At 57.0% G+C, this 24,236-nt stretch overlaps 1 protein-coding gene across 12 annotated transcripts in view; it reads right to left on the bottom strand.

Moving 5' to 3' along the window:
- Window positions 1-874: 874 nt before the first annotated feature.
- The window catches only part of PAX8 (paired box 8), a 41,189-nt gene continuing 17,827 nt past the window's right edge, over window positions 875-24,236 (bottom strand). For 2 of the 12 annotated variants that reach the window (XM_073324909.1, XM_073324911.1), the window contains exons 3-12: window positions 15,411-15,618; window positions 13,957-14,157; window positions 11,924-12,012; window positions 11,047-11,172; window positions 10,115-10,290; window positions 9,283-9,403; window positions 7,216-7,392; window positions 3,749-3,850; window positions 1,556-1,645; window positions 875-1,043 (exon numbers count right to left, since the gene is read on the bottom strand). In XM_073324909.1, coding sequence (XP_073181010.1) covers window positions 973-1,043; window positions 1,556-1,645; window positions 3,749-3,850; window positions 7,216-7,392; window positions 9,283-9,403; window positions 10,115-10,290; window positions 11,047-11,172; window positions 11,924-12,012; window positions 13,957-14,157; window positions 15,411-15,618 — 1,361 coding nt within the window. In that variant the 3' untranslated portion in view covers window positions 875-972. The remainder of the gene's footprint in view (window positions 1,044-1,555; window positions 1,646-3,748; window positions 3,851-7,215; window positions 7,393-9,282; window positions 9,404-10,114; window positions 10,291-11,046; window positions 11,173-11,923; window positions 12,013-13,956; window positions 14,158-15,410; window positions 15,619-24,236) is intronic. The other 10 variants (XM_073324915.1, XM_073324913.1, XM_073324916.1 and 7 more) reach the window with 10 other exon arrangements.

Genomic DNA, 24,236 nt, shown 5'->3' with positions numbered 1-24,236 from the left:
GACAAAGCCCAGAGGAGGAGGGGCTGGAGGGAGTTTCAGTTTGGGGCTGGCTGGACATGGAATGAAGGGCAGACGGGATTGTCTGGCTCACTGCCCCCCAAAATGGACCCGGCTAAGGAGTCCTGTTCTCTGCACCTACAAGCTCTGTGTTAGACCATGTTCCTGTCATCTAATAAACCTTCTGTTTTACTGGCTGGCTGAGAGTCCCGTCTGACTGCGGAGTTCGGGGGCAGGACGCTCTGGCTTCCCCAGGACCCCGCCTGGGCGGACTCGCTGTGGGAAGCACACGGAGGGGCAGAGGAGGCTGAATGCTCCGAGGTCAGACCCAGGAAGGTGGAAGCTGTGTGAGCTGTGTGTCCTGAAGACAGGCTGCTCCCAGGGAGGAGACTTCCCCAGAGTCCTGCCTGGCTTCGTAGGGAGCAGTCCCAGAGCATGGCCCAGGGACTCCGTGACAGGGACAGACATATATGGGGACAGACAGACAGACAGGGGGTGTATGGGGATGGATAGATCCGTAGAGGGGGGGGACAGACAGACGGGGGGGAGTACGCGGGGATGGATGGACAGATGGGGTGTGTGGGGACAGACAGTTCAATCCGATCTGGGTCTCTAGAGGCCATGTGATGATCAAAAGTCTTTGTCCAGCCCCCTTTGTCTGGGAGGGGCTCTGGCCAATGCTGCCCATTGTTGGGTATCCTGGGCACCCCATTGTTCTTCCCCAAATCACTGGTGCTAAGGGGGCATCTTCATGGCGAGTGCCCCCTGCCCATCCCCCCCGGGGGAGCCACGTCACCCAGATGCCTCCACCCCACGTTCCCACAAGGCTGTTTTGTGGGTGCCAAGGGCAGCTGTGTCTCCCGGTCCCTGTGGGGGTTGGGGCTGGCTCCGCTCTCTCGCCAGGTAATAATACAATGCCTTTGGCTGGCTGCACCGGGCCCGTCCCGGGGTCCTGTGCCGTGGCTCCCACGGCAGCTACAGGTGGTCGTAGGCAGCGGTGGGGGGTGCAGGGGCCCTCGAGGCAGAGCTGTAATAATACGGGGAACCTGGGCAGGACCAATAGTGCTTGTTAGAGGGGAGCGTCAGCCTGCCCCCCTGCCCCCCCGCCCCCCGCCCCACCAGAATTAACCATTCACACTGAGCATCACAGGTTAACCCACACCGGGAGCTCTGCCCCCCGCTCGGTTCCACTGCCCGAGCCCATCTCCCACCCCCTCCCAGCTCCCAGGCCTCCTGGCTACAACGAGCAGGAAGCAGCCAGTGGCCGGTGTCCCCGCAGCAAAGCCGTGCGGCCCAATGGGTGGGGCATTGGGAGAGGATCCTGAGGACCTGGGTTCTAGTCCTGCCTCTACCACTGTGGGACCTTAGGAGCTCTGGAGCAGGAGCCATCCGTTGTGTGTGTGTGGCACCTGGCATGATGGGGCTCTGATCTTGGGCAGAGTCTGGGCAGCGCCCGGCTTGACGGAACCCTCATCTCAGTCGCGAGCTGGGCAGACCCCTTCCCTCCAGCCCCCATGCAGTGGAGCCCCCTCATCCCCATCCCGTGCCAGGCACTCACTCAGCAGGCTGGAATTGGGGAAGCGCCAGGCCTCACCGTAGGTGGAGTAGGGGGAATGGCTGTAGGCGTTCGCAGAGTAATCACTGCCTGCTGGGGACAGAAAGGGGAGTTAGTGCCACGTCCCCAGGGGGGCCAGCCAGAGAGCGGGCAGCGCCCACGTCCCCAGGGGGGCCAGCCAGAGAGTGGGCAGCGCCCACGTCCCCAGGGGGGCCAGCCAGAGAGCGGGCAGCGCCCACGTCCCCAGGGGGGCCAGCCAGAGAGCGGGCAGCGCCCACGTCCCCAGGGGGGCCAGCCAGAGAGCGGGCAGCGCCCACGTCCCCAGGGGGGCCAGCCAGAGAGCGGGCAGTGCCCACATCCCCAGGGGGGCCAGCCAGAGAGCGGGCTGGGGGCGTGGTGTACCGAGGGCTGGTACCATGACTCAGCACAGCCCTGGGCAGCTGCTCCTGGTGTTGGGCAGCCTGCATGGCCAAGGGTTCAGGAGGACAAGAAAGTCCCTTCATAGGCCATTCCAGGGCACACCCCCCAGGACAGAGGGTGGGCATGAGCGCCGGGGCACAGGGCACGACGTTCAGGGCACCCTGGGAGACTGGGGAGGATGCAGCTAAGCCAGGAGTGCTGCTGATAGAGCAGTTACCATGGTGAGGAGCCAATGATAGAGAGATAGAGAGACGGGGGGATGGGGACGGATAGAGAGACGGGGTGGATGAGGACAGATAGATAGACGGGGTGGATGGGGATGGATAGATAGATAGACGGTGGGATGGGGATGGATAGACGGGGTGGATGAGGACAGATAGATAGACGGAGGGATGGGGATAGATAGATAGACGGGGTGGATAGGGATGGATAGATAGGTTGACGGGGGGATGGGGATGGATAGATAGACGGGGTGGATGAGGACAGATAGATAGACGGAGGGATGGGGATAGATAGATAGACGGGGTGGATAGGGATGGATAGATAGGTTGACGGGGGGATGGGGATGGATAGATAGACGGGGTGGATGAGGACAGATAGATAGACGGGGTAGATGGGGATGGATAGATAGGTAGACGGGGGGATGGGGATGGATAGATAGATGGGGTGGATGAGGACAGATAGATAGACGGAGGGATGGGGATAGATAGATAGATGCAGATGGACATACTGACTGGCCCTGCCAAACGCTGTGGCCAGTCGGTCTATGTGCAGTGTTTCGCTGGCCTGCAGGCCCAGTTGGCACCAGCTGGGGACGGAGGTAGCCGCGAGCGAGCGAGCGAGCGAGAAGGTCGAGTTTCTTGCCTTGTTCAGCAGGCCGGGGGCCAGGCGGGCTGCGGGTGGTTGGCGGAGCCCCCAGCACACACTGTCTAACCCAGTCCCGAGTCCCCCCGCCCTGTGCTCTCCAATCTCATTTCACGCTCGAGGAGAGGGGCCGTGGAGGCCCGGGTGCAGCGCTGGATTCTCAACGCTGCATTAAGCACATCTCCAGGGTAACGGGCAACAAGCCAGTTCAGCATGTTCCCGGCCCAGGGGAGCCGTGCAGCTACCTGGGCCATGGCCTACAGAGATTAACCCTTCGCAGGGAACAGCCGGCTGCAGCACCGGGGAGTGGGTGTGGGGTGTGGCAGGGGGATTACGGTCTGGCTGGTTCCCAGAGCCTGTCCCCCTCACCGCATTTCTTAGCATCAGGGTGGTACGGGCGGGGGGAGTCCACCTGCTCTGCTCACACAGACAGCCCCCCCAACCCCGCCACAACTCTTCCCAGGTCCCCAGAGCCAAAACTCACAGCTAGATCTGATGCAGGGGTGGATCCTGAGTTTTGGTTCAGCCGATTACAGACAAGGTCAGCTGCAAAACTGATCTGGCAAAAGAACCCAGGAGTCCAGGCTCCCAGCTCCCCTGCTCTAATCACTAGACCCCACTCCCCTCCCAGAGCTAGGGACAGAAGCCAGGAGTCCTGCCTTCTAATCACCCCGCCTGTTCTAATAACCCCATACACTGTGTCCCTGAGCCCAGGCTCTCCCACCCCCAGCTCTGCTCCTCAATCCCGACCCGCAGGCCTGCCCTTCCGTTGGGAGCTGAATGGCACCTGAGGGGCTGCCTGCTAACTACCCCGGAGCTTCCCCAGTGCAGCTGCCCTGTGGCACAGCGCTTGCTGCCCCCTCCTCCTGCCCCCCAGGTCCTGCAGCACCCCCGAGCTCCTCATGGCCCTACCTGCCACCATGCCGGCAACGGCGGAGGAGGCATAGCTGCCCTGCCCACCGGTGGGGATGTGCGGGGGGTAGCCAGGCAGGGTGGAACCAACCATCTCGCGCCCTGCAAGGGAGAAGGGATAGCAGGTGTAAGGTGGGACATGGAGGTAGGAGGCAGCCCCGAAAGCAGCCCCCAGCCCAGCTGGATCCTGGCCTGGGGGCCTGATCCTGGGATTAGCCTGCCAGGGAGCCAGGCAGAATGCAGCTACCTAGCTGGAGATCTGCCTAGGGATCTGCAGGTGTGATCCTTCTACCTACTGGAGGGATCTCCCTGGGGATCTCCCTACCTATCTGGGGGGTTGCTATATCTGGGGCTCTACCCACCTACAGGATCTCCCTGAGGGATCTGCCTGGGGATCTAGCACCTTACTGACCTGGGAGATCTGCCTGAAGATCTAATACCTTTGTGATCTGGGGATTTCCCAGGTATTGGGGATCTAGTACCTTAGTGACCTGTGGGATCTGTCTGAAGATCTAGTACCGTACTGGCCTGGGGATCTCCCTGGGGGATCTAGTACCTTACTGACCTGGGGATCTCCCTGGGGAGCTCTTCCTCTCTGTCTCCTCTCCATTTCCTGCAGCCCCAGATCCCTGTTGGTGACTGTGGGCCACCGCACTCCCATCCCTCAGGGGTCTCTAGGGTCCAGGGTGTTGACGCTGTTCTCCAGCCCCAGGAGCTGCTGGTCTGATCTCCGGGCAGACCCCCCGGCCCGGCTCCCCACTCCTCTTGCCCCTCTCTTACGGATCCAGGCAGCTCTGGCTGGAGCTCATCGAGCAGGTGGAAGCCCCGCTGAACCTACCATGTTCCCCAGGCCAGACGGGTGCTAAGGGTTTAACTGGACAGTGCTACACCCCCGCCTCCCATACTGGGCAACCGTCCCTTGTCTTTCTAACCCTCTTCTACTTTGGCACTGGCAGGAGCCTAAATCCCTGTCTGAGCTTCCTGCACCCCCTGTCCCAGCCCTGCGCTCTGGCGATGACCCCACCAGCCTGAGCGTCGGTGAAGAATGCATGGGAAACATGGAGTGCACGGTGACCCGCAGCAGCAGTGAAAGGTGGCTGGGATGGGCATGGACACAAGGGGCTAATGAGCACGGCCAAAATGCTCCAGGCCGGGAGCTCGAAGGCCACATTTTTACATCATGATTTCTATTATGGTAGCACCTGGAAGCCTCAACCAAGATCAGGCCCTGTTGTGGCCAGGTGTTGCCTAGACCCCGACCAAGATCAGGGCCCCATTGCCACACTGACCTGGTGCTAGAGCCAACAGTCTAAACAAACTTCAGAGGATGATTATCCCGTTTCTACAGCTGGGGAAACTGAGGCAGGGATTTACCCAAGGTCCCCCAGGGAGTCGGTGGCAGAGCCAGGCCTTGAACCCCAGTGTCCTGTGGCCAAGCTCTGTGCCCTAAGCACCAGGCTGAGGCGAGTGCCTGGAGGGCTCTGGGCAGCCCTGCCCAGCTGTGTTGCTCAAGAGCTCTCTGCGTCTGTGCCTGCCCCACCAGCCGCCCGACCTGCCAGTGCAGGTGGCCTAAGGGTTTGGGTGCCCAACCTGCCCTGGCCTCCACCAGTTAGGGTTGCTACCCTCTGGGGGGGGGGTCAGGGCAGGTGGGCGCAAGGAGGGGGCCGGCTCTGAGATGGCGACGTAGCTGCCATGGGAGGGCCAGGGGATCCAGTCCTCAGTCTGTAGCTCTGTCGCTAGCTAAGGCCTGTAACCCTCCGCCCGCCCCAATTCCTGGATCCCTGGGGTGCTCCCCTGTCCGTAGTGCCCCTCCCTCTGGTATCGGCACAGCTGGCAGGCGGCCTGCAGCCTGAGCTCCTTCCCACCACCCTCCCGAGCTGAGACCCAGCAATTTCCTCTCCTGTGGCCGAGGGGGAGGCCTCCTGGGCTGGAGTCAGCTCTGCAGGTCCCCCTGCTCTCTAGTGGCCTTCTCTGACCCTGCCCTCCACCCCGTGGACTGGATCAGAACCCCAGAACCAAGCCCCCATGGTGGGGGGAGGAGAAGGGGAGTATCACAATCCCAGTCCATAGCCTGAAAGTGCATGTGGCAAATGCAGTTAGCCTGTGGAACTCCTTGCCACTGGGGAGCACTGGGGCCAGGAGGGTTCCAAAGCAGAGGAGACACTGATGGATAAATGGGCACAGGCCCACCTCCATTAGCTGGGATCTAACCCCTTCTGCCCCAGGGCGCGAGCCAGCCATGGCCTGATGGTGTCAGGGAGAAACATCCCCTGGGAGCAGGTGATTCCTGAACTACCCACTGCCCACTTGGCGTGCAGGGGAGGGCCCTGGAACCTTCCTCTGGAGCAGCTGGGACTGGCCCCAGGCAAGACAAAACCGCCGGAGGGTGGGTCCAGTGCTGCCGCCCCTGCTCCCAGCTAATGGCCCAAACTGCCCCAAATCTTGGGAGGCCTCAGAGCCTGGTCTTCTAATCCCAGGAGGGGGCCTAACCCTGGGGCCAGGCAGCTGCCCTTCTGCTGGGCCACTCAAATCCCTGTCTCTGGAGAATCCTGATTCTCCAAGAGCAGTTCGGGGCGGGGGACACACAGCAGAGTGGCGAGCCCTGTTAGCCGGCCAGGGGCTGAGGAGGCAAGCTGTGGGAGGGCAGATGGAGCGGGGAGGCATCTGAGAGCCCGGGCAGGGCTCCCCCCGGGTCTGGCTGGGGAGGGCACGGCAGCAGTGTTTGAACTCCAGCCCATCTGGCCCCCAGCCAGAGCCCTCAGCCCAACAAAAGGACAATTGAGGAGGGCGGGGACGGGAAATGCACCTTTGGTCTCAAGCCAAGGTGGAGGGGGGAAGGACTCGCCCATGTGCTGATCCTGCGGCTAAGGGGTTCCTGGACTATGAACAGGACACCAGTGGGCTGGGCTAAAGTAGAAGCTCAATGGTTCTGTGCGGGGCACGGTCCAGAACTGCTGCCCAGCTCCAGCAGGGAGCCCAGATCCCAGTTGTCCCTGGGTCCAGACCCCAGCGCGAGCCAGACTCCAGAACCTGCCCCTGCCTGGGCTCTCGAGGGAACCCAGAACACACTGGCCTGCTGGGTTCTGGAGGGAGGCTAGAACCTGGCTTCGCATAAATTCTGCCCAGGTCTAAAACACTCCAGAACCCACACTTGAGCTGCCTTCTCCGAGGGGAGTCCACAGACCCAAACTCCCACTTGACCCACAAGTGAGTCTAGAACCCATGCCCACAGACAGCTGCCAGGAGGAGCCTGGAACCCAAATCTCTAACCAGCTGCTGGAAGGAAATGTCCTCCTATAAACTGGGGTCTGGAGAGGGGGTCCAGAACCTGATTTGCCAGCTGGGCTCTCGAGTGAGTCTTGCAGCTCAGGTCAGAGGAAGGGCTGTCAGCCTAGAACCCCAGGGATTGCCCCTGCATTGCTAGATGCCAGCCGCTGCCAACAGCCCCTGCTGCACCACAGCCATACCTGGGACGAGGCCCTGGCCAGGAAAGTGGCCGTAGATGGCGGAGCAGTGGGGGAAGGCGCTGAAGGGTGGCCCGGGCTGCAGGTCCGAAAAGGCGGTGCTAGATAAAGAGGAAGGGGTGGCGCTCGGGCTGGAGGCCCCGGGGGTTTCCTGCTTTACAAGGAAAGGGGAGTGAGGGTCTGGGGGGAGGGGGATGGTGAAAAAAAAAAGAGACAGGAGATGAAATGAAAATGGGCTGAAATGATCACAGGGCCGGTGCCGGGGATCTGGAGCCAGGGTGTGGGATCACAAAGGGGGCACTGGATCCCCTGCCCTTCCCCACACTCCCCACCCCACCCCGGCCCACTGGCGGAGCAGAGGAGGAGGGGCTGGGCAGCAGAAGGCTGGCTAAAGGGAGGGGAGGCGAAGGGGAAGTTGGGATGGCAGTGCTGTGCAGTGGGAGGGGCAGGGCCATGTACTGGCGCTGGTGAGGCTGTACCAGGGTGGGGCAGGAGGGGGCGTCAGTGCAATGTCGTGGCGGGCGGGTGCATAGTGCCATGCAGTGGGGGGCAGGGCTGTGCAGTGGGGGTCACTGTGTGTGTGCGGTGGGGCAGGGCTGTGCAGTGGGGCAGAGCTGTGGATTGGGGGGTCAGTGTGTGTGTGCGGTGCAGGCAGGACTGTGCAATGGGAGTCACTGTGTGTGTGCAGTGGGGCAGGGCTGTGCAGTGGGGGTCACTGTGTGTTTGCAGTGGGGGCAGGGCTGTGCAGTGGGGCAGGGCTGTGGATTGGGGGTCACTGTGTGTGTGTGGTGCGGGCAGGGCTGTGCAGTGGGTCACTGTGTGTTTGCGGTGGGGGCAGGGCTGTGCAGTGGGTCACTGTGTATGTGCAGTGGGGCAGGGCTGTGGATTGGGGGTCACTGTGTGTTTGCGGTGGGGGCAGGGCTGTGCAGTGGGGCAGGGCTGTGGATTGGGGGTCACTGTGTGTGTGCAGTGGGGCAGGGCTGTGCAGTGGGGGTCACTGTGTATGTGCAGTGGGGGCAGGGCTGTGCAGTGGGTCACTGTGTGTGTGCAGTGGGGCAGGGCTGTGCAGTGGGGGTCACTGTGTATGTGCAGTGGGGGCAGAGCTGTGCAGTGGGGCAGGGCTGTGGATTGGGGGTCACTGTGTGTGTGCGGTGCGGGCAGGGCTGTGCAGTGGGGGTCACTGTGTATGTGCAGTGGGGGCAGGGCTGTGCAGTGGGGCAGGGCTGTGGATTGGGGGTCACTGTGTGTGTGCAATGGGGCAGGGCTGTGCAGTGGGGGTCACTGTGTATGTGCAGTGGGGGCAGGGCTGTGCAGTGGGGCAGGGCTGTGCAGTGGGGGTCACTGTGTGTGTGCAGTGGGGGTCACTGTGTGTGTGCAGTGGGGCAGGGCTGTGCAGTGGGGCAGGGCTGTGGATTGGGGGTCACTGTGTGTGTGCAGTGGGGCAGGGCTGTGCAGTGGGGCAGGGCTGTGCAGTGGGGGTCACTGTGTGTGTGCAGTGGGGGTCACTGTGTGTGCGTGGTGGGGGCAGGGCTGTGCAGTGGGGCAGGGCTGTGCAGTGGGGGTCACTGTGTGTGTGCAGTGGGGCAGGGCTGTGCAGTGGGGGTCACTGTGTATGTGCAGTGGGGGCAGGGCTGTGCAGTGGGGCAGGGCTGTGCAGTGGGGGTCACTGTGTATGTGCAGTGGGGGCAGGGCTGTGCAGTGGGGCAGGGCTGTGCAGTGGGGGTCACTGTGTGTGTGCAGTGGGGGCAGAGCTGTGCAGTGGGGGCAGGGCTGTGCAGTGGGGGTCACTGTGTGTGCGCGGTGGGGGCAGGGCTGTGCTGTCCGGGGTAGGAGTAAGGTCCCAACAGAAATTCCATCTCCCTATTTGCCTTCCCCAGAGGTTCATTTCCCTGGGGGATGCAGGGCGGGGGCAGTTGCGAGCACCTCCCGCAGGGTCCCCCAGGCAGCAGGGTCCCGGTGGGTGCTGGTCCTGTAGCCCCTGGCCCTGACATCTCTTCACACCCACGCCAGCCCCAGCCTGCCCTTGACTCCCCCGGCTGTGGGGGGCAAGCCTCGAGGGGCAGCCCTTACCTGTCACGGTCGCGTATGGCTGGGGGGCGGCCAGGCCGCGGCCGAGTGGCGTGTTGGAGGGGGTCAGTGCGGCTTTGCCGTCATCCAGTGCACTGCTCAGCAGGGGCAGTGGGTAGAGACCCTGGGCGAGGGGGCAACAGAAAGGTCAGTGACCCCTAGTAAGTTTCAGCCCCCCGAGTCCTCCTAAGACCCTCATACTGCTCACCCCCCAGGGGAGCCCCCAGTACTGGTCATCCCCCCCCAGCTGGGACCTCCAGTACTGCTCAGCCCCCCTGAGAACCTCCAATACTTCTCACCCCCCCAGCTGGGACCCCCAGTACTGTTCAGCCCCCCCACTGGGAACCCCCCCAATGCTGCTCACCCACCACTGGGACCTCCCAGTACTACTCACCTCCTGCGAGGACCCTCCCCAATACCACTCACCCACCCTGGGGCCCCCAATTCCGCTCACCCCAGAGGGCCCCCATACTGATCACACCCCCCCGCTGGAACCCTCCAGTACTGCTCCCCCCCACTAGAACCCCCAGTACAAACCCCGTAATACTGCTCAACACCCCCTCCCCGCTGGGACCCTCCCAATACTGCTCCCCCCCCACTGGGACCCCCAATACTGCTCCCCCCCCGCTGGGACCCCCAATACTGCTCATCCCCCCACTGGGAAAGCCCCCAATACTGCTCCCCCCCCGCTGGGACCTCCCAATACTGCTCATCCCCCCACTGGGAAAGCCCCCAATACTGCTCCCCCCCCCGCTGGGACTCCCAATACTGCTCCCCCCCCCGCTGGGACCTCCCAATACTGCTCATCCCCCAGAGCGATGGGCATGACCCGGACCTGCTCGCCCTTGGCATGGCTGGGGGAGGCGTAGGCCTCGGGGAAGTGCTGCCGCTCGAAGGGGCACTCCAGTGGCTCCAGGGGGGGCTGGCCGAAGGCCTCGGAGCGCAGCTGCTTGCGGGCAGCACGGGGGCCGCTCTGGGTGTCCATCCTGAGCCGGCAGCTTTCCGGGTCGCCTGCCGGGCAGAGCAGCCATGAGACCCCGCTCCAAGGGGCGGGCATGACCTGATCCCACAAGCAGCCACGGGCATGGCCTGATCCCCGACTGGCCCCCCAGCCATGCATGGCCTGATCCCCGACCGGCCCCCCCACAACCAGCCACGGGCCCGGCCCGATCCCCGACTGGCCCCCCAGCCACGGGCACGGCCCAATCCCTGACTGGCCCCCCAGCCATGGGCATGGCCTGATCCCCGACTGCCCCCCCCCAACCAGCCATGGGCACGTCCGATCCCCGATTGGACCCCCCACAACCAGCCATGGGCACGTCCGATCCCTGACCACGCCCCCCCCCAACCAGCCACAGGCACGGCCCAATCCCCGACTGGCCCCCCAGCCACAGGCACGGCCCGATCCCCGACTGGCCCCCTGCCCCCCAGCCAGCCCATAGCTCCTCCAGGCCTGGCCCAGCTGCCCCAGGGATGCCCGGGCACCACCCAGCAGCGTGATGACACCACAGAGGGCATCGCTGCCTGCTGGGCCCTGGGCTGGGCATGGCAGACTGAGACCCGCCGCGTGGGAGCTGCCCTGGGCCCCGCCAGTCTCAGCGCCGCCTCCCCCGGGGGGGCTGGTAGGAGCAGCCCTGGCCCGGTCTCTGTCGCCCTCACGGGGTGTTCGCACCCACCCCGGGGCTAAGACGCCGGACTCCTCTGTCCCCATCTGCTGCCAGCCCAGCCCCAGAGAAGCCCCCCCAGCACCGTCCCACCCCCACTCACTGTCGTCCAGCTTCCTCTTGTTGTCGCTGCTGGCCTGGGCGATGCCCAGGAGCCCACTGATGGAGTAGGTGGAGCCCAGCGAGTCCGACTGGGGTGACTCCGGGGGGGTCACGGCCGAGCTGGGGACTGAAAACAACCCCCGCCGGGTCAGTAAGTCCTGGAGCAAGCGCCAGGAGAGGGGGTGGGCACGACGCCAGGACACCTCGCCCCATGGCGCTGGGTCGTGCCACCCGCCCCGAGGACAGGGGCAAGGCTGGGTATCCCAGGCCACCCAGGGGAATCATCCCTTGCAGATGTGCCTGGTGCACCGGGGACTCTGGGTGCTCCAAGCCTGACGCCAGCTGGCTCTGTGAGCCGTCCCTTCTCTGTGCCCATTTCCCTGTCTGGGGCAATGGCACAGGGTGGTCAAAAATGGAGGGCATTTTCCACAGAAAATTTCCATTTTTTGGTGGAAATTCAAATACTAAAAAATTTCAGGAAAAAACAGAAAATGTTTTATTTGGCAATGCTGCTGCAGTGCCTTCTGGGAATTATAGTTTGGGTGCCTTGAGTCCCTGTTCTCCTCTATAAGCCAGGATCCGGGGTGAGACTACATCTCCCATGGTGCACCACAGATGCATGGCAGCTGGGAGTCCCTGGCTATGGTGCATCATGGGAGATGCCCCCAGCCAAGAAGCCCAGCCCATAAAGGAAAACAGTGATATGGGGCAATGAACTACAACTCCCATGAGGCACCAGGGCACATTTCTGAATTGAAACATTTCAGTTTGGGAGCATTTGGGTTTTTTTATTTAAAAAAATCTAGATTTTTCTGCAGGAAACTGACGCTTTTCATGAAAAATTCCATTTTGTTGAAAACTCAAGTTTTGAGACTCACTCAGGCTGTGCCCGGGGCTCAGGGCTTTGGAGGCCACACAGTTGTCCATCGGGAGGTTGAATGGCTGCTGGACTTTGGTCCGGATGATTCTGATGGGGAAAAAGGGTATCAGAAAAATTAAATGGCAGGCCCTGGGCGTGGGCATGCCCAGTGTGAGAGCCGGGGCTGCTCTAGCACAGACTGGCTGGACCGACTCCTGTCCAGAAGGAAGCTGGAGGCAGGTCCCCTGGACTTCGGGGAGTGGTTCCTAGCACAGATTGGGGAGAGATTCATCCCTGGGCAAAGTCCTAGGTACCACTTCAGTCCCACTTTGCCTGTGGGGCATCGCAAAGTATTTTAGCCCCACGTTCCAGATGGGAAAACCGAGGCACAGAGAGGGGAAAGGGAGCAGGACTGAAATGGTGTCCAGGCTTTGTGGGATTTAAGTGGTACCAAGGCCTAATAACTCCACCGGACCCATGTTGGGCACCTCCTTGCCTTTCCCAGGGGATGGAGGTCATAAGAACATAAGAATATAAGAATGGCCAGACTGGGTCAGACCAAAGGTCCATCCAGCCCAGTATCCTGTCTACCGACAGTGGCCAATACCAGGTGCCCCAGAGGGAGTGAACCTACCAGGTAATGATGAAGTGATCTCTCTCCTGCCATCCATCTCCACCCTCTGACAAACAGAGGCTAGGGACACCATTCCTTACTCATCCTGGCTAATAGCCATTAATGGACTTAACCTCCATGAATTTATCCAGTTCTCTTTTAAACCCTGTTATAGTCCTAACCTTCACAACCTCCTCAGGCAAGGAGTTCCACAGGTTGACTGTGCGCTGAGTGAAGAAGAACTTCCTTTTATTTGTTTTAAACCTGCTGCCCATTCATTTCATTTGGTGGCCCCTAGTTCTTATATTATTGGAACAAGTAAATAACTTTTCCTTATTCACTTTCTCCACACCACTCATGATTTTATAGACCTCTATCACATCCCCCCTTAGTCTCCTCTTTTCCAAGCTGAAAAGTTCTAGCCTCTTTAATCTCTCCTCATATGGGACCCGTTCCAAACCCCTAATCATTTTAGTTGCCCTTCTTTGAATGGTTTCAGAGTAGCAGCTGTGTTAGTCTGTATTCGCAAAAAGAAACGGAGGACTTGTGGCACCTTAGAGACTAACCAATTTATCTGAGCATAAGCTTTCATGAGCTGAACCTTTTCTAATGCCAGTATATTTGTTTTGAGATGAGGGGACCACATCTGTCGGCAGTATTCAAGATGTGGGCGTTCCATGGATTTATATAAGGGCAATAAGATATTCTCCGTCTTATTCTCTATCCCTTTTTTAACGATTCCTAACATCCCGTTTGCTTTTTTGACGGCTGCTGCACACTGCGTGGACTCTTCAGAGAACTATCCATGATGACTCCAAGATCTTTCTCCTGATTACTTGTAGCTACATTAGCCCCCATCGTATTGTATGTATGGTTGGGGTTATTTTTTCCAATGTGCATTACTTTACATTTATCCACATTAAATTGCATTTGCCATTTTGTTACCCAGTCACTTAGTTTTGTGAGATCTTTTTGAAGTTCTTCACAGTCTGCTTTGGTCTTAACTATCTTGACCAGTTTAGTATCATCTGCAGACTTTGCCACCTCACTGTTTACCCCTTTCTCCAGATCATTTATAAAGAAGTTGAATAGGATTGGTCCTAGGACTGACCCTTGGGGAACACCCCTCTCCATTCTGAAAATTTACCATTTATTCCTACCCTTTGTTCCCTGTCTTTTAACCAGTTCTCAATACATGAAAGGATCTTCCCTCTTATCCCATGACAACTTAATTTACATAAGAGCCTTTGGTGAGGGACCTTGTCAAAGGCTTTCTGGAAATCTAAGTACACTATGTCCACTGGGGTCCCAACTAAATGAGAGTGGGGGGATCCCCGACGGATAGGAGGGGTTCCTGGGAGATGGAAGGGGACAGGACTGGCTACATCTAGGGGAGATGGGTGGGGATCCCCCAGGGCCGGACCCTTGCCACCTCCAACCTGTTAATGGAGCTGACACTGGGCACGGTGTCGTTGTCACAGACGCCCTCGGCCAACAGGCGGTCGCGGATCTCCCAGGCAAACATGGTGGGGTTCTGCCGCTTATAATCCCCAATCTTCTCCACCACCTTGGGGGTGGCCACCTTGGGCTTGGAGCCGCCGATCACGCCGGGCCGGATGCTGCCAGTTTCGTAGTACCTACTCCAATAGAGAAAGCAAGAGGGTTACCGGGTAAAGCGAGGGAAGTGGAGGGCGGGCGCTGCTGGAGTATGAGCGCTTGCGGGGTCTATGCTGCGATACCTCCCTCCCTATGGACTGAGCCCGGGGCTCGTCTTTCAGCACAGTACTGCAATCACTCAGCGTGAAATGAACAGCTGGTTCCTCCCGGCTCACTGAGTGCCTTTAGCCCCAGATGGGGAAACTGAGGCACGGAGAGGTAACAGGGCATCACCCCAGTCTCCGATGGGGTCTTTGTAAATAGTCAGAGGGTATCCAGCCTCGGGGAACTATATCAAGCTGATATATGCTGATATAAGCTGATATATGCTGATCAGGCATGTCCCACTTCCTCCAGCCATCCGTTCCTACTGTTCCCACCACAGTGGTGTCTGGTGGCACTCTGGGACCCTGGGCTGGGGCTGGTTGAATTACTTATTGCAAACAAATGACCCTCCCCATACAGTCCCTCCCAAGCCACCCCCAGCTCGGCAGGACTGTCCCCAGCCTAGGGCACGCTGCATGGTAACTCACAAGCACTTCGGAGACTAACCGGTGGCAGGGGATGTACTGAATATTGGGGTGAAGAACCCATTCATGCTACTCTACCAAACTCCTGGCACCATCCACCCTGAGCCCACCACCCGTGGCAGCAACTGCTGGCTCCTGTGTGGAGGTGGGGGTTTCCCAGCCACTCTGCGCCAGCCAACTAGCCTTGCTGGGAGCCAGGTGCAGGGATGGCCAGAGACCGTAGTTTCTGGAGCTGTTTGAGCAGAGAATCCTGTCCCTCCATGCCGAGAGCTGCCTGCCCAAGAGGACCCCAGCCAAGTGTAGGCCCCGAGATCATTATCTTCATTGACAGACGGGAAACTGAGGCATGCAGAACTACAGGGACAGGCCCAAGGTCACATGGGATCGGGGCAAAGCCAGGAATTGAACCCTGGGCTCTTGAGCACCAGACAGTGCCCTAGCCACTAGACCAACCTTTGTGTCCACTTAGCTCTGCCCAGACAGATTCTAGTTACCCTGGCTGGGCTCTTTGCAGCAGGACTGTTCCCAGACTGGATGGCGAGCTGTGCCGCCTGTAACAGCCCCTGGCCCGGCTCCTCCCATGGAGGGCAAGCTGGGGGGACTCTGCTGGGATCTGCTGGGAAGCCGGGTGTGACTGGCCAGGAGACTGTGAGGCCGCGTCCCAGCTCCACTGCCAGCCAGCAAACATCTCCCGCTTCTGCGCTTACCTGCCCAGGATTTTGCTGACGCAGCCATGGCTGACCCGCAGCTGGCGGGAGATGTCGCAGGGCCGCACGCCCTGGTGAGCCAGGTCCACGATGCGCTGCCTGACCACTTCTGGCAGGGGGCGGCCATTCACAAAGGCCCCGCCCAGCTGGTTCAACCCGCCGTGCCCTGCCAAGAGACAAAGCCAGCCCCAGGCAGGCCAGGGGAGGCCTGGTATTACTTAGGGGCCATGTACCGCAGCCGGTTACGCGCACTGGCTCAGCCCCGAGAGATCAGGCTGAGTGCAGAACCCCCAGGGATGTTCTCTGGCCGGGGTCCTGCAGGCACCAGACGCATCGCACTGTCTCCCAGCCTTAGACTCCATGGATCAATGAGATTTTTAGCAAACTTTGGGCTGCTAACAAGTGAGATTCCTGGAGCCCAACGAGGGTCACCAACACCTGTGATTCCATCACGGGGCTCGCGATATTGGCTGTTTTCCTTCAAGCCACAGCTCCTAGAGTCACAGGATGACAAGAGAATCTCCACTGGCATTTTATTAAAAAGTAAGTAAGTTTCTGTCTCTCGTGGCTGGGGAGAAAATGTGACCCCCAACATGAGCCCAATGGTTCGAACCCCGGAAAGCAAAATCTCCTGATTTGTTTAGCCTGGCTTGGGATCTGTGCTCCCTGGGTACTGGTGGCACTGCTAACAGCCTCTGTTTGTCCCCAGGGATGGCACAGGCCCTGGCTTTCCTGGCACCAGCCTCACCCAAAGATATATTCTGGTAGCACCTCGGAGCCCTGCTCCGAGATTAGGTGCTGCACAGGCAAACCAAACAAACATAGATTAGATCTGAGATTGTTGGACAGAGCAGATCCAAGGGATAAGGGTGTGTGTTAAATGGGTGATGTGTAGGAATTCTCACTGGAGCTGTTTTAGGTTGAACAAGCAGCGACACCTATCATTAAGGTGGTCTGATACTTCCCATTACGAACCCCTGTTTTCAGTTGTGTATAACTTTGCAAACTTAAACTTTCAGGGTTGAAATTTTCCAGGCCAGGGTCTGCCACAGGCTGAACTGATTTGGAAAGTTTCAGCTAAAATGGTTCTGCTGTTTCCAAGACCGAGACTGGCAGGGAAATACATGGCTTTGCACATGTCAAAAATGTCGAGAAGCTCTAACACCTCCATGCTTTGGAGGAAGAACTTGAAATTTGGCAGGGGGAGGTTGCCCTTGGATCAGTGAGGTGCCTTTTGCCATCCCCATGCAAATTCACTTAAAGTTGGCCATTTGATGAGCCCCTAAAATCTCAGTTCACACATGCTCAGTGGAGACTTGTTAGAGTTTGGCAGCTAAATTCTCCAAAGATTCCATCTGCCCTGAGTGCGCTCTATCCCCTCACATGTGACTGGATGTTGCATGCTCCAGCCCCACAGTGCGAATGAGCATGCTCCATCCCAGGGCTGCAGGAGCGGAGCAGGACTTTCCCTGCAACTAGGGTGACCAGATGTCCTGATTTTATAGGGACAGTCCCGATTTTTGGGTCTTTTTCTTATATAGGCTCCTATTAACCCCCCCCACCCTTGTCCCAATTATTCACATTTGCTGTCTGGTCACCCTACCTGCAACTGATCCTCCTAGAGGCTGGGGCTGCTGTGGTGCTGGGATCAGGGAGACTGTCTGTCCCGTGCATTCAGCAATTCCCCCTCCAGGCCTCCAGGCTAATGCCAAGGGGGAGGAATGGGGGAGGGTGAACAGGAGATGTAGTGTGGTGGGGGACAGCAGCGGAAGAGGACAGGGAGAGGTTAGAACTGGATGGGGGCAGAAGAGTCCATCCCCACTAGACACACTCCCCATCAGAGCCCAGAATGGAACCCAGGAGTCCTGAGTCTCCCTGTTCCTCTGCTGTCTAGGAAATAGCCGTGAAGCCCCCTGGAAAAAAAATGATGATTGGGGTGGGGGCAGAAATCGGATTTTTTTATTTAAATACATTTTTGGATTTTATTGAAATGACAGTAAGTTTTTCTTTTTAAAAATACACCTGTTTCAAAGGCAATCTGAATGTCATATGAAATATGTTCAGGGCTAACGCTTGTTATAATTTCTTCAAACATTTCAATACAAATAAATTGGCTGAATCCATGATCCTCCAGCAAAACCTTTGCACCAACAGCTGCTTGTCTCTAGAAAGAAAGAATCAGGAGCAAGACATCTAAGTTTGGAAGCCGAGCTTTGTAAATGTGGCACACTAGGTCCTGTGCTGTATTAAGGTGACCTGGGACTGTGCTAGGGGGTGCAAGAGCCTGGCAAAGTCATCCCAGGCGTTGAGACCTGGCCTCTGATGCCAGCAGACGCCATCAGGTATCTCACTGGGATCATCCTCTGAGCCCACCTGGGCCATCTCATACTGCTGGTTTATAGCTTCTGGTCAGACTAGCTCCGTTCTCACATTATGACAACCATGGAAACGCACTCTCCAGCTCATGGAAAAACACGGAATGCCGGTAACGGCCAGCCCTTGCTTCTGGTTGGATCTGGGCCCTTCACGTAAAGAGCCTCGCTCTGTCGCCTTGTGAGCATACACGGGCAGAGACGCAAACACACCGAAATCCATTCATTTCCGCGCCAGCCTCCCTCTCTGACTCCAGAAACTGCAGCACGACTGGCATGTGGGTCACACCAGCAGAAGTCGTGGAGTGATGTGCGTTTCTGGGGGCGGGGGTGGGAGGGGTTAGGTAGCAAGGGAGAGGGAGCAGAATGTGCAATGCTGCTGTCAAGGCAGGGTCAGTTTCAACACCTGGGAGCTGAAGGAAAAAACCTGTAAGGGCTGCAGGTTGTCAAAGAGACCCTGTTTGGGAATATTGTCAAGAAATCCCTGTAAAAAGGGAACATGCGCCAAACGTGAACTGTGCCACAAAGAGATGCGAGGCCTGCGTGTCACAATGAACCACCATGAAAAATGCTCCTCAGAAGGGAACAACTTTGTGAACATGTCTGGTCTGGATCTGATCTGGATCAGTTGGTTAGTAAACTTATTTTTGCATCATTCTCAAATACTAGTTACCATGCCTTACCGCGCTAGCAAGTGACACCGTAGATTATGGTCATTCGGTTGTGTTTTGAGGGCATTGCTTACATAGGGATTTCAAAATGTTGGTGTTCCGAATAGAACTGTCACGTTACTTTGTTGTGGGAGGATTTATTGACTACTGCTGGACTTCGGAGGGTCATTTTTTTTATTGCTTAATCTAATCAAACACCCTGGGTGACGATTTCCCGTTTAAAAGTAAAGGGTTATTTGGCATCTAGGAACGGTAGCAATTTTTTCCAAGCTGTTTGGTGTGTTGCTAGAGATAAGGATTTAAACAGATTGAGATATTCCCTATGATTTGTTATTTTCCCTATAACACTGGATTTAGAGTAAATATCTTTTAAACAGTGGTGCAAACAGCTGCAGGAGGAGGAATCTATCATACAATCTCATTTTTTACAAAGCAGTGCAAGGCACAATACTCAGTGAGCGAGAGTGACTTTTTTACCGCTTTGTTTCAGGGTCCAGCCTAGACATAAATGGTCCATCATCTGCACTGTCTGCAACTTCAGAGTCATCTGCCGGTGCCGCCAGCAGTGCTGCAAGTAAACAGGTTTCAGAGGAGCAGCCGTGTTAGTCTGTATTCGCAAATAGAAAAGGAGGACTCGTGACACCTTAGAGACTAACCAATTTATTGGAGCATGAGCTTTCGTGAGCTACAGCCCACTTGATTGGATGCAGCTACATCCGATGAAGTGAGCTGTGGCTCACAAAAGCTTATGCTCAAATAAATTGGGTAGTCTCTAAGGTGCCATAAGTCCTCCTGTTCTTTTTAAGTAAACAAGTGTCAGGCAGTAAATTACTTGGATTAAAAAAAACAACAAACCAAACTTGCCTTCATTGTCCAGTAAAACTATGGATGAGTTTGTAACCAGGAGCAGCAAATTCCACAAAGACTCCACAGATGCAAAGATTGCTCAATTCATTTGGGCAACAAATTCTCCCTTTCGTCTTGTTCAGGAAAAACATTTGATTGCCATGGTTCAATCTCTGAGCAGGCTGCCTCCGCCCGGCAGAGCAGCCACTGCTGAACAGATGCTGGATACAGCGCATGAGAAGGGCATTGAACAGTTTGCAAAAAACATTGATGGGAAATTTGTTAATCTGAGTCTTGATGGGCGAAGCAATGTACACAATCATCTAGTAATAGGTGCTTGCGTGACAACAGAAGATGCGGTTGGCTGTCTTATAGAAACAACTGATACATCATGAAATGCCCGTTCAGCAAAGTACTTAAAAGAAGTAGCAGGAAGAGTGATAACAAACCATGAACAAAAAACCAAGTGTCAGGTGTGTAGCTTTGTCCCAGACAATGCTGCCAATGTAGCAAAGATGAGAAGAAATCTAGAAGCAAGATAATGAAGGGAACCCCGACACTTATAACCTGTGGGTGCAGGGCTCATGTGATGCATCTTTTAGCCAAAGACTTAAGTACAACTCCAGGAATCAAGGAAAATGTTGTTGAAATTGCAAAATATTTCCAGAACAACCACACTGCTTCAGCGTCACTGAAGAGAGCAGGAGGATTCAAACCAAGTCCCCTCCTAGGTGTACAATGGGCTTTCAATGGCAGTTTGAAGCTGTTTATTAAGAACTGGCCTGTTCTGACGGCAATTTATGAGGAAAATCGTGACAAAGTAGATGGAAATCTCCCAGCCAAAGTAGCCAACCAACAACAAGAGAAGTGGAGAAAGACATTGGCTATCCCGAATCCTGCCTTGGACAAACGGCAGCAGGGTGCTGCTGAATTGCTGCTGGTGTGGAAATGTGGAAAGAACTTCAAGAGACGCTGAAGAAAGAAATAGCCCCCAACAGAGGTAAATTGCAGGCAGGAGAGAAATGGCGGGATCTAGCACTTCCTCCAAGTCATGTTCTTGTCGATATTCTCAACCCAGCAGACCCAGGGAGATGTGTAACTGCAGAAGATGCTGCTCTGATGTGGCACCTAAGAATCACACATCAATCATCCCAACCATCATAAATTCCAGGCTGAAGGTGAACCCTGCAAGCAGCACGTGTTGGCTGCTCATGTTTTAAAGGAAAGTCCCACCACTGAACGGGTGAAAGTCACTGGCGAAGCACCTGGAACCAGTTTGGTGAAGTGTTAGCCCAGTTTTTGCAGCAGTAACCTCTTCTGAAGGTGCAGAGAGAACATGTTCTTCATTTGATGGGGGAGGGATAGCTCAGTGGTTTGAGCATTGGCCTGCTAAACCCAGGGTTGTGAGTTCAATCCTTGAGGGGGCCATTTAGGGATCTGGGGCAACTATGGGAGATTGGTCCTGCTTTGAGCAGGGGGGTTGGACTAGATGACCTCCTGAGGTCCCTTCCAACCCTGATATTCTATGATTCACAGATGAGAAGTCGACTGCGAGTTGAAAAAGTCAGTGAGATCTACTAGTTTGAAGGACAGCCTAAGTCACTTAGGAGGCTGTTGTCTCATTTCAAGAGACAAGCGTCACTGAGTCCTAGGGTCTAGTCTCTGCCCAGCCTGTCCCCAGTCTTCTGGGAATGACCCCTTCACTGAACCGGGCCCCAAGGACCCGCACAGTTCCACCAGGGCAGGCCCGTGGCCTCCACAGCTCCCACACTCCCTGCAGTGAATCCAGCCAAGCTGACCGGGCCCCTCAGAGCACAATGCTCTCAGGGAATATTCCCACAGGCAGCCTTTCCCAAACAAGGTCACCATTAATTAGTCACCTGGCTACAGAATCTGGACATCCTTCGGTCAGCACAGAGGGGCAGGGGTTACGCCATAGTCCACCCTGGTCCAACCAGTGCCGTGATGAGCCAGCCAAGTAGTGAGGGACTCCACCTCTGGCTCCCTCTCTTGGATCCCCCGGTCCAGGCTCCTGCGCCCCTCCAAAAGGCCCCCTTCTTCCAGCCACCTGACCCCTTGCTCTCCAGCTCCCTTCCACTTCTGGAGTTGTTCTGTCCTTGGGGCAACTCTTTGTCTTGCTGGACCCTCTGTTGATTTGAGTGGGATTGAGCCAGTTCTTTAATGGCTTTATCCATTGCCCCAGACAGCAAAGTGACTCCCCCCACCCCCAACTCCTACACTGCTCCAGTGTTAACCCTTGTCTACCCGCTGGGTAGAAATGCAACATACAAAGGGAAACTGAGGCACGCCAAGGCTGCATAAAAATATTATCGAAAATTCCCACTTCGTCACCTTAGGCAAGTAAGAACTTATGCTCCAGTCACTTTCATTTATGTCGACTTGAAATTTTTCCCAGGCTGACCTGAAATAATCAGATTAATTCACTAACTACAGTTAATCCCTCTGTTCCTTTAACAAATCATTTAGCTGGAATGTGAAATATGGTTTGATAAGCGAAGCTGATGTATCCAAAACATCCAAGGTTGTTTTCTTTAATAAAAATAAATTGTAGATGCTGTTTTGGGTGTTTAATTAAATTCCCAGTTAGCATCCAAATGCTGCTTGACACAAACCATGAACAAAAAGTTAATTATCTAGGAAATAAGAAACAGATCAGTCACCATTTTTGAACAGACTAAAAATGTACAGTTGATAAGAATCTGAACATATTACACTATATAATTGTGTAAATAAATGTATGTAGTAAGCGGGGACCCTGCCAGGTCCCAAATCTAGTGTAAAGGCTCCATGTGACTATAAAATGTGCATGTTTTAATGGTTATAGTGCCAATGAGAACAAGCAGAAAAGTGGATTAAAATCGATGGTTTGCGGATCCCCGCTCTCCGCCCGGTGGTTTGAATCACTGCAGCCCAGACTGGCCTGGAGCGCCAGAGCTGGGAGATGTCAGGAGCTAAGCAGCAAGGACACCCCAACATTGGAGCCCCTCATGGGGAGCACAAGCAGAGGGGAAGCAGGGATGGGACAGGCTCTGTGGGGAATCACCCCTGCTCCCCTCCTCCTCTAGCTTCCACACTGCCCTATTTTCCTCCCATTCCCCACACACACACCCCGACTTTCCCTTCCCCATGCTGTTCCCTCCTGGCTGCCCACTGCCCTGCATTCCAGCACTTCCTTTTTCAGAACTCCCGCGCGGATTTGTAGTCCATAGAACTCTGCATATGCTTGATAGACACATCCAGTCTCTCTTTGAACCTTGCTAAGTTCATGGCCAGTAGCAGTCAGTTCCACTGGCTAATTCCACCAGGAGCAACGGTGGGCGTGGCCCTTCTGTGGCGACTCCAGGGCAGTCTGTAGGGTTACCCCACGTGACCAAGTGGAGGTGGGAGGACTATCAGCACCGCTAACAGTCACTAACATTTGATCCTGTCCACGTGATGGGCCAGCTGTGCTGCTGGGGTTGACAGGGAAAGTTCCAGCAACTACAGTGAAGCTGCGGCCCGGCACACCGGCTGGGGATCTGGTCAGCACCGTCTTGCCAAGTCTCTTGGTCTGCAAACTCCAGGCCAGGCTCTTCCAATCCCACAGGGGTGCCATTCCCCTGCCCTCTTATTTCCACAGGCCTTGGCCAGGAGACACTTATGCTCTCCTGGCTCTGGTGATGCTGCGTGTGGGTCAGCTAGCCCGGGTTAACACGGCCATGGAGACACAGCAACCTGCCTCGCCACTTGAGTCAGGGTTCGTCTACGCAGCAAAAGCCCCGTGGCTGCAAGTCCAGGGCCTGGACAACTGACTCAGGATGACGGGGATCGTGCTAGGCATGGGCCATGGGTATAATAGGCCAGGGGAGGCTAAGCCCCGCTGCCCGACACCTGGGCCGTGGTGGTCCTGCCTCTTCCCCTCCCTGCTCTGTCCCTTCCCCGAGGTCCCCATTGCCTGCCACTGCTCGGTGAGCCAGTCCCTCCCCTCCTCCACCCCGTCCCCTGCGAGACCCCCTCACGGAGGGGAGGGAGGGATGGAGGGACGTGGCAAGTGGCGGCAGGGGGGCAGAGTGGGCAGGGGGCAGTGCAGGGGAGGGGGCGGGGTGGAGTGTGGGTGTGGCCACGGATGGAGGAGGCAGGACAGGGAGCTTCGTCTGCCTCCCATGGCGCTAGGGGCTAAAAATAGCTGTGTAGATGCGTCCACTCGGGCTGGCACCTGGAGCCTGAGGCCTCCTGCCTCTCTGGGTCTCAGAGCCAGGCACCAGCCTGAGCCCAGATGTCTCCACTGCAGTTTTTAGCTGCATTGGGCAAGGCCCATGAGCCCAGTCAGGTGACCGGGGCTCAGTGACTCGCTGCCGGGGGGCTGGTTTTGCTGGGTAGACGTACCCTTAAAACCACCAGGGAGCCTCTTCCCACCTGTCCTGTCTCCTTCTGCAGCCAGCTTCCCACTTGGCACTGGGCAGGGGGAACCAGTTGGAAGCTGTTGATCTGAACCCCCCAGCTTGCAGAGTGGCGGCCGAAGGGGGCAACGCTGCAGGTCCAGAAGCACACGGTTGCCCAGGCTCGCTGCCAGACCTGAGCACTGTCTGCGTTTTCCTCACGTTCTCTGTACTCAGCAGTGCCCCTTCCGTTGCCTACTGACTCAGCGCTGCCTGGCAGCTTGGGCTCGCCGCAGGATGAACTGAGCTGCAGCTGGGGCTTCGGCCCAGCCTGTCCACACACAGAACCCTGTCCCTGGAGCCTGGTGGTGCTTTTAACTGCCCATCCCCGCTGCCAACACAGCCTGCTCGGTTGCCGTCACCTGAGCTAGGCTAGCTCCAGAGGAGCTGGCTCTGCCATGAGGACATAACGTCTGCGGGTCTTTGGGCCTCTCTTTGCTCCTGCCATCTGGTGCCAGCGATCGGCCAGCTGCTTGGAGCGGGAGGGAGGCGTGATGC

The sequence above is a fragment of the Lepidochelys kempii genome, chromosome 26 (genome assembly GCF_965140265.1).
Source record: "Lepidochelys kempii isolate rLepKem1 chromosome 26, rLepKem1.hap2, whole genome shotgun sequence".
Taxonomy (NCBI): Eukaryota; Metazoa; Chordata; order Testudines; family Cheloniidae; genus Lepidochelys; species Lepidochelys kempii.
Note: the sequence above shows the minus strand (reverse complement) of the source record. Positions and strands in the feature narration are given on the sequence as shown.